We start from the raw sequence: 13,069 nt of genomic DNA on the forward strand, positions 1-13,069 counted from the left end.
TCAGTGTGTGTATGTAATAGAGAGAGCATAATGTGCGAATGTGGTACATGCGTAGCGGCAGCAGGGGGCAGTCACACAACAGAGGGTTCTCTGCCAGGTTGATGACCTCCAGGCCCGTCAGAGGGTTGAAGTCAGGCACCTCCTCTAGCTGGTTCCCCTCTAGGTATAGACTCCTCAGACCAGCACCCAGCCCTGCCAGAGAGTCCTTAGACATCTGCAGGAGAACCACAAAACGCAGGCGTGTAATGGGGAGGGAATAGGAGAGAAGAGAAACGAGCATACGAGATTGCAAGGGAATGAAGGGAGATATGCGAAAACTAGGAGAAAGTAGAGGAGTGACAGGAAAACCACAGATGTACTGGCATGTAAATATATCCCCTCACCTTCTCCAAACCCATGCCGTCCAAATACAGATCCTTCAGTGCCCTAGCTAATGGCTGGAAAGCATGCGGCCCAATCCAGCGAATAGGATTCGCAGACAACCGTAACTCTCCCAGGTTGCCTGTCTTCGCTAACGCATCACTGGGAACCTCCTTGAGCTTGTTCCCTCCCAAGTGAAGAGTGTCGAGGTCGGGGGCCGGGTCAAATGCCCTGGGGGCCACACCATTGATGAAGTTGGAGGTCAGATAGAGCCCCCTCAGCTTCTCCGCCCCATTCAGGATCCCTGGCTCCAGCTTGGCGATGGAGTTGTTTTCCATGTGAAGGGCCAGCAGGCCAGGCAGCAGCTTGAAGGCCCCCTTGGGGAAGACTGTGAATTTGTTCTTCTCCAAGTGGAGGTAGGTGAGCTGAGGCATGCCCTTGAAGGCGTCGGGGTTGAGGGAGTCAAGCTCATTCTCGGAGAGGTAAAGGTAGACCAGCCCTTTCATGCCATGGAACGCACCAGGCTCCACCTCCACAATCTTACAGCGCTGTAGATGGAGGGAGACTACCTTGGCAACGCCGAGAAAACTGTTGGCAGGGATGTAGTGGAAGTGGTTGCCCCGCAGGTCGAGGAGGCGCGTGTCGGGGGAGAAGCCGAGGGGGACTTTGGTGTGGCCGCGGTTCTCACAGGAGGAGTGGTGTGTCTCACCCTGAGGGGAACAGTGGAGGACAGGAGGGTATGGATAAGGGAGGACAGGAGGGATGGGTAAGGGAGGACAGGTAAGATGGATAAGGGAGGACAGGAGGGAGGGATAAGGGAGGACAGGTAAGATGGATAAGGGAGGACAGGAGGGATGGATAAGGGAGGACAGGTAAGATGGATAAGGGAGGACAGGAGGGATGGATAAGGGAGGACAGGAGGGATGGATAAGGGAGGACAGGAGGGATGGATAAGGGAGGACAGGAGGGGTGGATAAGGGAGGACAGGAGGGGTGGATAAGGGAGGACAGGAGGGGTGGATAAGGGAGGACAGGAGGGGTGGATAAGGGAGGACAGGAGGGATGGATAAGGGAGGACAGGCGTGATGCATAAGGGAGGACAGGAGGGATGGATAAGGGAGGACAGGAGGGATGGATAAGGGAGGACAGGAGGGGTGGATAAGGGAGGAAAGGTGGGATGGATAAGGGAGGACAGGAGGGATGGGTAAGGGAGGACAGGTAAGATGGATAAGGGAGGACAGGAGGGATGAATAAGGGAGGACAGGAGAGATGGATAAGGGAGGACAGGTAAGATGGATAAGGGAGAACAGGAGGGATGGATAAGGGAGGACAGGAGGGATGGATAAGGGAGGACAGGAGGGATGGATAAGGGAGGACAGGAGGGGTGGATAAGGGAGGACAGGAGGGGTGGATAAGGGAGGACAGGAGGGGTGGATAAGGGAGGACAGGCGGGATGCATAAGGGAGGACAGGCGGGATGCATAAGGGAGGACAGGCGGGATGGATAAGGGAGGACAGGTGGGATGGATAAGGGAAGACAAGAGGAGTAAATACATTTTAGGATGGCAAGCTCATAACCCATATCAAAATCTCAGCATCCCCCTCACTCACCTCACAGGCACAGTTGGCAGGACACTTGACCTTGTTGGTGGGCTCGGGGGTGGGGGGCAACATCACCCTGGTCTGCTCCTCAAACTCAGCCTTCAGCATGGCCTCCTGGCTCTGGCAGCGCAGGTCCCGGGGGTGGATGGCCTCCAGGTTCTCCCCAGAGAAGTGAGCCGGTCCCCCGCAAGCCCCCATCAGCTTCACCTTCTTCCGGATGCCCCACTCCCTCAGCGGCAGCAGGTAGCAGTTGCAGTAGATGGGGTTTCCAGCCAGGTTAAGGCGGGCCAGCTTGGGGGAGGCTGGAGTGAAGGGCTGGAGGACACGGAGCTGGTTGTGGCTGAGGTCCAGGTGGGTGAGAGAGGGGGACAGGGACACGGCCGTGTGGGACAGGTCCTGCAGGGACATGTGGTCCATGAAGAGGTGGGTGAGTTTGTTCATGGAGACAGTCTCCTCACCCAGGAAGGTCATGGGGTTGAAACTGAGGTCCAGACGGGTCACCTCTGGGAGTCTGGAGAGAGGGAACAGAGAGAGAAAGCAGAAAGACAGAGCGAGAGAGAGAGAGAGGAATGAGGAATGGATGGTTGGTTGGTAGAATAGGCCTTTATGGTTCCTGGAAAAAGGGTGGTGTAGTGTATGTCATGGAAGAGATAACACAACCATCATACCTGGTCATGGTCTCAGTAGGAAAGAACTGCAGCTCGTTGTGGTCGAGGCTGAGGCGTGTGAGGGTGAACAGGCCTGCGAAGGCCTCAGTTGCCATGTAGTTAACAGAGTTGTGGCTAAGGCGCAGCCACTTTATGTTCTGCAGGCCCTGGAAGGCCATGTTGGGGATATAGGTGAGCTGGTTGTGGGTGAGGGAGAGCAGGTTGAGGAACCCCAGCTGAGAGAAGGCCCCTGGCTGGATCTCCTCCACTCGGTTACGGTCAATCAGCAGCTGCTTCAGTGAGGAGAGACCGTCGAATGACTCCTGGAGATGGGAGAGGGGAGAGAGTGGGAGGAAGGGGGAATGAGAGGGAGGGGAGAGAGTGGCGGCAAGACAAAGAGAGAGAGAGAGAGAGAGAGAGAGAGATAAAGGGAAAATGAGATGAAGAGAGTGTGGAGCTTTTCATTTTCAATACCAAGTTCCCCCAGAAACGTAGTCAAACCACAGAAACAGTCACATATAACACGGTGCGAATATCTCTTACCTGATAGAGGATCTCCATGTTGTTGTTGGCCAGGTTGAGGAAGACGAGACGGCCCAGAGCACGGAACGCCCCCTCCTTCACGGTGCGGAGATTGCAGCGCTGCAAGGACAGGTGTGTCAGGTACGGCGTGTGTTTGAACGAACCTGATGGCAGCTCCTGGATGTAGTTGCTTCTCAGATCCAGCTTCACTGTGATCTGATGGTGGGAAGGGATCGATAATGATTGAGATTTGTTTAATATGATTTTGTTACTCAACCTGTATTCCCCCCGGCTGCACGTTTTGGTTTTTGCCCTAGCACTACACAGCTGGTTCAAATAATCAACTCATCACCAAGCATAATTTTAATCAACTATGTAGTGCTAGGGCAAAAAACAAAATGGCCACCCGGGGGGGGGGCCCAGGACATGGTCTGGGAAACCCTGCTGTATTCAAACAGGTTGCCCCTTGAATTGTAATCATTAGGCTTACTTCATAAAATCCAGAATTTCAATGAGTCAGTCACATGGGGTTTAGGCTTACCTCGTCGATTGTGGGAGGCACCTGTGTCAGGTTTTTGTTGACACAGGTAACAGTGAGTGAGATTTGGTCACATATGCACTCCTTTGGGCACTTGCCAAGGTGCGCCCCCGGGATGGCCAAGAGTAGTATCAGGAGAGACCTCAAGGCTGCGGGGCAGTCCATCGAATACATCTGGAAAATCAAAGGAGATTCAACTGGCTGCGCAAATATTATTCTACTACAAGATAAACAAAGTTGACAGCCATTCCGCTTTTTTGGGGCCTATTCCATATCCCATGTAGACCTATATGTTTTAGAGAGTCTCAGTCTTATCCCTTTATCGAGTTAATCCAATTTCTCAACCCGTCTTTTTTTCGGATTAGAGTAATTTGGGCTATTTGCTTTCTCAAGTCTTTGCTAGTATGCGTCGGTTTTCGCCGGTCTACATTCCACGGCTTAATTATCAACTCGGTGAGACGCATCTCGATTTGAAAAGCCGTTTCACACCTCGCCGCGTTAAAACTATCTAAATACATGTATTTAAATGTGGTCCCAACAACTCCAATTACGCATACGGTTAATCCATTCGTAAAACGATATAAATACGTATTTATTCAATAGCCTACATAAGATAATAGTTATAATGTACCTATATGCTAAAGTAGCCTAACTGAATATATGGGTAGCGCAACTAAAAAATAGAAAAATTCTCAAATCTGCCCAATCACATGCGTCACCAGATTCAGACTGTGAGAAAATGTATTTAGAGGGTAGGCCTAAAAGCCAATAATAGCAAGAATGGCATGAATCCCAATGTTTCTCCTAGTTTCATAATGGAAATTCACTAATTGAAAGTGTTTTTCCACATCTAAAGACAGTATTTCAATGATAGCCTACAGACACACGTTAAACTATTTCATCACAATGAAACCGTTATCACCTTGTAGTCTGATGTCGCAGTCTACCTGAACCAAAACAATTCACTAAATTTGGAAATATGGGTTTGGGAGATTGTCCCTACCTGAACCGAGGAAAGTTTCCAGATAAATTCAACCAAAACGATGTAATCCTTGTTGACCACTAGCCTACTTGTTACTACTTAGCAATTGAAAAACTGTTTTAACACTTTTCAAAGTTGTCGCCATCTACAATGATCATAGACCGTTGTGAATTTTGAGTGAAAGAGAGAGTTGTGAGAGAGGGGGGAGAAATAAGAGACGGTGGAATTTCCTAGGGCAAAGCCTGTGTGTCAGTGTCCCCCCGGGGATAAGCAGTTTAGACCGCAGTTGAGCTGGCACGCCGGCTGCGCACAAAGACGCGCAGTGTATTCACCGCTGGGCACAGGACTCACCGCTGCCGAGTGTCTCCTGTAAATAAACCAGGAGGAATGGGGGAATACATTTCCCTTTATTGGTTTCCTACCGTTACCTGACTATTCCACGACAACTTTCCCACGTCTCTGTCTTTTTTAAATTAGGTGTAGACTGACAGAAAATCATGACACTGTATTTGACCCATTCTGTCCAATCTCTAGAAGGTATTTAAGTCCGAAAGATTTTTTCCGTTATTAATATATGATCAATATATTAGGTCTCAACACAAAGTCGACGCTTCATTCTAACGCAACCTAGGCAGCATCTCTCCACCATTTTCCGTTTACTCACTCTCGCTCCGTATTCGTGTTCCTGTTATTCAGCTCCAGTTCTTTGTACTGCCGGTTATTCTCTCACGGTCCCTGGTCTCTCTCCCTGCTCTTCCCCTGGCTGTACCCCATCCAAAATAAACTTCATTATCCCTCCATTCACTCTGACCCCGTCTTTCGATTCATTTCTCGTGAGTTTCAAAGTGCGCAGTAGAGCTGCGCCTCAGGGGATGTATCAACAGTATGCATATCGCCTAGCTACTGTACGGCTTCTATATGGAGGCTTGAGGCCAACTAACCAGCCTCTCAAACAACTAAATGTCAATGATTGATGTGCCTATCAAATATTTACACCACTTAATAGGTCTACTGTAGGCATACATGTGTTTAACATAGATGTTGCGGTAAATCCCTGGCAGTGAAAATAAACAAGAGGAATTGCCTCTGGTTTGAGGATTACCGTTCAAGTTTGATTAAAATGAATAAACACACTGAGGACTCTTGGAAAAGTAATATTTTATCACATCACTCACTTCATCTCAATACAATCAGATTAACATGAAAAACATCAATATAGTCCTGATGATACTGTACATGTATTCCAATGTTATACAGATCAATGTTCATTACATTAAAGTTGTAAGACACATGAGAATCAAAGGTAAATTCTATTTCATTTTCCCCATAAGTTCCCTTTCAACAAGTTAGTCTCCTGAGCTCTACATTGTTATAACAGCATACAGTACAAGAGCCATACATACATAGATGTCTATTCCTGTCCATACGGTGCGATGCACAGGCATACTGTAGTCCACTCCTCACCGTCTGATGCACAGTAATGAATCTGACCTGGTTGAACTCGGGAATAATATTAAGGCTGAGCAGTACAGACGTGGCCAGCTAGGTTCATTTAGAACGTAATACCATGTCCTTACTGAATCTGACCACCATTCTTGTTTGTGTGCCCATCAACTTCAGTATTTATTCCGTTTTCAAATCACTTTCTCCCCACTATGTCTTTAAAGGCTTAATGAAAATGTCCCTTTTTTGTATACAAATAGTAACAAGAACAAATACAAAAATAAAATGGAGGAAACCCTGTCTGAATAACTAGTCTTCTTCAATACGTCTTCATTGGAGGAGCTTCATGAATCGAAAACCCACAGGTATGTATTGAGTGTAGGTAGATTGGTTTTCGTCCCCTTCTTCTGTCCAGTGTAAAGTATCTATGCGAGGTCCTCATGCAAGGAATGTCCCTTTATCAGTGCAGTGTGTGTCCTGAGTGGGAGTGTGTGCGTAGGTTGTGTGGCTTTGACTGGTTCATTTGGGCTGCAGGAGGGCTCAGCATTCCGGGGAGATCCTTCTCTCCAGTGTGGACTTGAGACTATCTCGGGCATGGCTGCAGGACTTCAGGGATTTACCGTGCCTGTAGGTTGCATACACCAACGCATTACAACTTTTACCTCCACGACAGTGGGAAAATCTAAGCTCATCACAAGATAAAATTAAAACAAGATAAAATAAATGTATTTGAAAATAGTTTCAAATAGTATTTATAAGAAATTATTTTCATATTGAAGTTGATTCAGCCAAATACACAGGAAAAGTATTTAAAATACATATGTACTGTATTTGAACCAACGTCTAATTACATCACAGTGCAATAAATGACTTTCCAATAGTCCCAGTCGGTATTTATGTAATAAGGAATTCCCCTTGACCACACACACAAATTGAGGAAAACAACAATTCTTTCCTATTGACCTACATTTTAAAAGAGACAACTTCGTCGTAGATTTTTTGTTATAGAGAAATAACAAAACATGCTGAAAAGCTGCTGTGTTGTTCAATGTACATGTAACCAGTTCAAAAACGCCGACCTACGGTTCGCAATGCTCCCACGTAGGGGAATAGAGCCTGCGAGAAGAGCCCTGTGGCTTCAGGCTAGTCAGCGTGGGCGAGTGGGAAACGTGGGGACCCGGTGTTCAGGTAAGCTACACATAGCTATGTGCGTAGAAAACATTTCATTACAGGTAAGACATTTAACTTCTTTAGTACAGTCCGTTTGTGACTCCACTCACTACTTGTAGCTTTATAGTCTGTTTGTGTAGCTGGTCTTGGCTAGCTTAATGTTCTGGTCGGTAGCTAGCTAGCACTCACATGGCTGCTAGCACAGTGATGAGAAGGGGCATGAGGGAAGCCCTACAAATATTCCGTTTTTATACGTAGTGAGAACGCTCTGGAGCAGGCAATGTTGAAAAGTTATATTTAGACGCGTTTTCCTTAAAATGTAGCTTTGTAATTGACTAAAACAAGCAGACAACAATAAAATTGCATTTGAAAAAGGTCAAGTTTTCACTGTGAGCCAATGGGGTAACCTAGGTAACAACAGGAGTGTGGGGCCACGACGTTCTATCTAATACCGAATGGGTCTATGGTATCACTATAACTTCCTAATGGCGTCTAGACGGACCGAACTAGAATTATACCGTGTTCCCCCCTCATAGAAATATACATTCTAATTCTGTGCATCTAGAAGCCATTGTGATGTCATAATTCTCCAGTTCCACCACCCTATAAATACAATTCAAATTCAGTGCCATTGTGATGTTATAGTGACACTATTGAAATGTCATTTACTCCATTGTGATGTATTAGAAGATTAGATTTTTTTTTTTTCTTCATGGAGGGACATCCTTGAGACCCCAAGGATCATGGAGCTGCCTACTATTCAATGTCCACAACCTATCCAGACAGACTAACAGGTACACACACACACACACACACACACTTACCTGGCGACAAAGGTGTCCAGCAGGGAGGCGTGGTCCTGGGGGAAGTAGTCCTGTTGGACAGCGTGCTCCAAAACCAACAGGTGACCAGGTAACACCTGCACCTTCTTCACCTTGCCCTCACCCTGAACAGCACAGATTAACATGGGAGCCATATACATTAGGGCTTGCATTACTGCTAATCAGAGTTGGGCTACATTTTTGTAACCTGTCAAGTTAAATAATTCTCATAGAAAACAGGACATTTTTTGTCCATTTCCTGTAAGTAATGGATTGACCCCAACATGGTAACTGACATGGCTGAGACTCAGTGAACGGTTTAAGCATGTTGTACATAGTGTTTCTACCTTGAGGAGCCCCAGCATCACCAGTAGAGTTGACAGGAAGCTGTAGGTCTGCAGGGAGGAACCAGAGAATGCCTTCTTCAACAGGGTGTCTGTAGGACAAGCAGAGCAACTTAGTCACATTAAGTGTCCCACTCCAACACAGAGACAAGGCAGGATGCAGGACAGAAATTAGAGAAGAGGGTGTTTGACTGTTTAGGCTCACCAATAGTCTCCAGGACAGCCTTCTTGACCTCATGGTCATCACTGTACAGAGAGGAGATTCTCAGGAAGGCATCGGCAACCTTATCAGAGTCAGACACATCCACCTGACCAGGGAGGTTTCCACAATAGATGTTAAAATCCAATGACAACTGTTACTGCCTTCTAACCTTACAACAAGGCCCTCTTCAGATACACTTCAACAGTTAACGTGTGAATGGCCCATGACCACAGTAATAATTTACGTGTTGCTGGATGAGTCCAGTCCTGTTGTCCCCCAGTTTGAGCAGTGTCTCAGCAGTAGGGGAGCTGAGGAAAGAGAGGATCTCTGGATGACAAGTTGGCTCAGGCTTCACTGGGCTGTCTCTATCCTTCACTCCATTCTCCGTCATCTCTTTTCCATTCTCATCTTCCTCCTCCTCCTCCTCCTCTTCTTCTTCTTCATCAGGCTCTCCCTCATCATCACTATAGAGCATAGAACAAGGCCAATACAGCATCTAGGACGATAGCTAAATGTTGTATAATCACACCTGTGATGACATCCACACACACCTACCTGAGAGACGCCAGTATGTCGGCCCTGTCCATGTTGTCCATGGTCTCCTTCAGAGCCTCACACCCCTCCTCCCCCAAACAGTTACCTGGACAAAAACAGGTAATATATTATAAACAAAACACACAAAATGGATTTGTCATTAACACTTGGATCTATATTTCATGGCCATTCAGACTGATTGAAGTAGTGCGTGGTGAATAATACCATTGAGATCCAGTTTTTCCATATGGGGTTTGTCTTGTACAGCCTGAGCCAACACCAGTGCTGCAGCTTCCGTGATCTCCCCAAAGGACAGATTCAGCTCCTGAACACAGGAATGAACACAATCAGACAAGAATGGGTAATCCACCCACACACACACACACACACACACACACACACACACACACACACCTCTACTGACCTTAAGAGTGGGCAGTCCCTCTCTCAGGACAGCAGAGAGAGCGATGGCCCCTTCAGAACGCACCAGGCAGTCCCCAAAGTTGATCACCTGCACAGTCCTCAGGTGCCTCAGAGCCTGGGGACAGAGAGGGGAAAAGATCATTATAAATGAAGAGAACTCGTAAAATAAAACCTTGTTAATACACTAATATGTATATGACGGCCCCAATCAGCTAAATAACAATTTTGTCCGGCTTAGCACCAAGATATAGCGCATGTTTGACTACAGCAGAGCACTAGGCAGACAATTTGGCAGTAATACCTGAGCCATAGCCAATGCCCCTCTCTTGGTGAAGGTGTTGTCGTTGAGGTTGAGGATGCGCAGGTGGGGGTTGTGCTGCAAGGCGGTGGCCAGAGCAGTCACCCCAGCATGGTTGATCCCATTCTGGGGCATGTGCACCTCCTCTAGGCTTCCCATCAGCTGATAAGAGAGAGGAGGGAGATGGAGAAAGAGCGCAAGAGAAATTAGGGGGAGGGAGAGTGCACAAAAGAGACGGGGGGAGAAAAAAAAGCAAGATATTAGGCCAAGCTGCATCTACCAAGCTCAGTGTGTGAACAAGAGACATGTCTTTATTACATAAAATAATGATTTGGGGATATATCCTCATCATAAAGTTGCAATTTGTGTCTGTTTGTCTGTACCTGAAATGCCAGGGCAAGGGCTGTGGCTCCTTCGTTCTCCAAGCGGTTTCTGCCTGCGATGAACACTTTTAGTTTCAGTGGGGCACCGAGAGCACTGGACTGTTCATGACACTCAGTCAACGCTGCCGCCAGGATCTAACAGACAAAACACTGGTTACTTTGTGGCACATCCTAACAGTAGACCAGAAAAGCGAATGATGGAGAAGAGTCGTTGATGGCCTATGCTCCTAAGTCAGTAAGTACTAGCAGTCACACAATTGGTGTTTCCAAACTCTCACCTTGCCCCCTCCGATGCCCATGCCACAGTTGTTGAGTCTCAGCTCCTGTAGAGAGTGACACACAGAGCTCTTCAGTAGAGTCTCAATGCCCTTCACCCCATCTGGCCCAAAGGCGTTATCACTCAGGTCAAGCTCTCGCAGTCTGGCCCCTGCTGTCATCAACGCACTGCCTAGGGACCTCTGAGGATGAAGAGAGACATGAAGAGCTACAGACTTGTGGAACATACAGTGGCAAGAAAAAGTATGTGAACCCTTTGGAATGATCTGGATTTCTGCATAAATGGCATAAAATTTGAGTTTGTTATTCACAAGAAGCCTTGCCTGATGTGAACCATGCCTCGAACAAAAGATCTCAGAAAACCCAATATTAAGAATTGTTAACTTGCATAAAGCTGGAAAGGGTCACAAAAGTATCTCTTAAAGCTTGATGTTCATCAGTCCACGGTAAGACATTGCACTGTGAATGTTTACACAGTGTGTTCAATAAGACATGAAAACATCATTGTTTGTGTATTAGTTTAAGCAGACTGTGTTTGTCTATTGTTGTGACTTAGATGAAGATCTGTTCAAATTTTATGACCAATTTATGCAAAGTCCAGATAATTCCAATGGGTTCACATACTTTATCTTGCCACTGTATGTCAGTATATGTATAAAATCAAATGAAGCACAAGGGGAGGTTGTTAGTGTTGACTTACCAGGGCAGTTGGGATTTCCGAGCGCAAGCGACCCGTGAACATATCACTCCAGTGGCAACTCTAAAAAAATAAACAGTTAAAGCAGGATGTAAAGAAATACACTCAACAGTAAAATTCTGACACCCCCTAAGGATCATGGGGTGAATGTGTGGCTTCACTATTTTCAGCAGTAGGCCCAAGTCAGTTTGCTTTGCTCAGCCTGACAGACAGACAGACAATTGACTCAAGGCTCTCTCCGCCCAGTACCTGAAGTTGGTCTTTGCACTCCAAGGCTTTGGCGATAGCCTGCGCTGCCTCCACTCCCACTGTGTTTCCCTCCAACCGCAGGGCCCGGAGTCCCTGGTACTCCTCTATTTCCCGCACCAACTCCTTCACTGCAGAGACAACCAGATTCACCAACAGATGACAGAAGACTATTATCAAAGCTGTTAACCGTGTTGGCATTGTTAGAGAACAATGCCATATTGAAGTCTCCTGTTGTTGACCAGTTTGCAATCAGTGCACTCACCAGACTCTGTGTTGTCCAGCTTCAGTCCCTGGCCCTTGTAGCTCAACTCTCCATATCCTAGATGAGTCTTGGACAGCGCTTCGGCCAGCAGGGCAATGTCATCGGAAGCCATGGTGGTCTGTGGTGTTCTATGAAAGCAAGAACAGAGATGAATTGGCTTGCAAAGTACTGATGATTAACAATTTACTGACAATGAGTACCAGGCATTACCAATGGCTATTATTACTGTGCTCATATGAATCAACTACTCAGCCAGGTAACATGAGGTTTGAGTTGCATAGCTAGCTAACAAACATTGCGGGAATAGAGAACGCAGTAACGTAGCATTCGGTTTGTTAGTGTGACAAGCTACGAACTATAGTTAACGTCGGTGTGCTAGCAGCCGGCTAGCTATCCAAAATAGTACTCGTTCCTTTACACGAGTTAGCCTAAAGAAGGTTCCGTTTTTCAGCTCTTACAACAGCAAATATACACAAAAACAACATATTTAATAGTTGACAAACATGTTACAGTACCGTAACGGATGATATAGTATGATTGTCGCGTTGCCTCCTTCCGCGCACTTGTTGCTACAATGCGTGACGTCAATGTTTTTTCTTCTGTCAATTTTTTGTGCACAGACCCACTAACTAGATTGCTCTTTGCCGCCACTTTGTGGAGCGGAGTTGCAACCTGTTTGCAATACAAGATTGGAGGGCAAAAGAGCGCCCGAAAACAACCTTTCGAGAAGAGGATCAAGTATACTCACGGTAAAAATCAGCAGGGGTGGAAAAAGTAGGAAATTGTCATACTTGAGTAAAAGTAAAGATACCTTAAAAGAAAATGACTCAAGTAAAAGTGAAAGTCACCCAGTAAAATACTACTTGAGTAAAAGTCTAAAAGTATTTGGTTTAAAACATACTTAAGTATCAAAAGTACATTTTACGAATTACATTTACTTAAGTATCAAAAGTAAAAGTACAAGTATATATCATTTCAAATTCCTTATATTAAGCAAAGTAGATGGCCACATTTTCTAGTTTTTTATTTATTTGCGGACAGCCAGGGGCTTGCTAACCACGTTTCCATCCAACCATTTCAAGGGATGAATTACCTGACACATGAAAAAAGTCAGGACCAGCCTGATGAAAACAGGAAATGTCCAGGGCCAGATTAAGACTTCACAGGCCTTCCTGACTGTAGGCAACCGGTAACTTCCAAAATAAAGGAAACACATGAGTAAATGAGAGATACAAATGATATGTTGTGGTGTGGGGTGCATTTTCCTTCCAAGACACATTGAAGCTGTTCTGGCAGCTCGTGGTACCCAAACACCCTT

At 46.3% G+C, this 13,069-nt stretch overlaps 2 protein-coding genes across 3 annotated transcripts in view; both read right to left on the reverse strand.

The window, feature by feature from the left end:
* chadlb (chondroadherin-like b) overlaps positions 1 to 5,559 on the reverse strand; it is a 6,819-nt gene extending 1,260 nt beyond the window's left edge. The window contains exons 1-7 of one of the 2 annotated variants that reach the window (XM_029699182.1): positions 5,314 to 5,559; positions 3,671 to 3,841; positions 3,151 to 3,345; positions 2,629 to 2,930; positions 1,970 to 2,471; positions 384 to 1,070; positions 48 to 214 (exon numbers count right to left, since the gene is read on the reverse strand). In XM_029699182.1, the coding sequence (XP_029555042.1) occupies positions 48 to 214; positions 384 to 1,070; positions 1,970 to 2,471; positions 2,629 to 2,930; positions 3,151 to 3,345; positions 3,671 to 3,841 (2,024 nt within the window). In that variant the 5' untranslated portion in view covers positions 5,314 to 5,559. Of the gene's footprint in view, positions 1 to 47; positions 215 to 383; positions 1,071 to 1,969; positions 2,472 to 2,628; positions 2,931 to 3,150; positions 3,346 to 3,670; positions 3,842 to 4,670; positions 4,935 to 5,313 lie in introns of those variants that run through there. The other variant, XM_029699183.1, reaches the window with a different exon arrangement.
* Positions 5,560 to 5,790: 231 nt separating this feature from the next.
* Positions 5,791 to 12,369, reverse strand: LOC115153585 (ran GTPase-activating protein 1). The gene is made up of 15 exons (XM_029699187.1): positions 12,267 to 12,369; positions 11,752 to 11,879; positions 11,490 to 11,617; positions 11,244 to 11,303; positions 10,546 to 10,725; positions 10,268 to 10,402; positions 9,888 to 10,046; positions 9,588 to 9,701; positions 9,389 to 9,488; positions 9,185 to 9,269; positions 8,874 to 9,093; positions 8,633 to 8,735; positions 8,431 to 8,519; positions 8,087 to 8,208; positions 5,791 to 6,717 (listed from the first exon to the last, which is right to left on the reverse strand). Exons 2-15 carry the CDS (start codon positions 11,861 to 11,863, stop codon positions 6,633 to 6,635), a joined length of 1,692 nt encoding a protein of 563 aa, XP_029555047.1. The 5' UTR covers positions 11,864 to 11,879; positions 12,267 to 12,369; the 3' UTR covers positions 5,791 to 6,632.
* Between the last annotated feature and the right edge of the window lie 700 nt (positions 12,370 to 13,069).

Source organism: Salmo trutta, chromosome 18, assembly GCF_901001165.1.
Source record: "Salmo trutta chromosome 18, fSalTru1.1, whole genome shotgun sequence".
Taxonomy (NCBI): Eukaryota; Metazoa; Chordata; class Actinopteri; order Salmoniformes; family Salmonidae; genus Salmo; species Salmo trutta.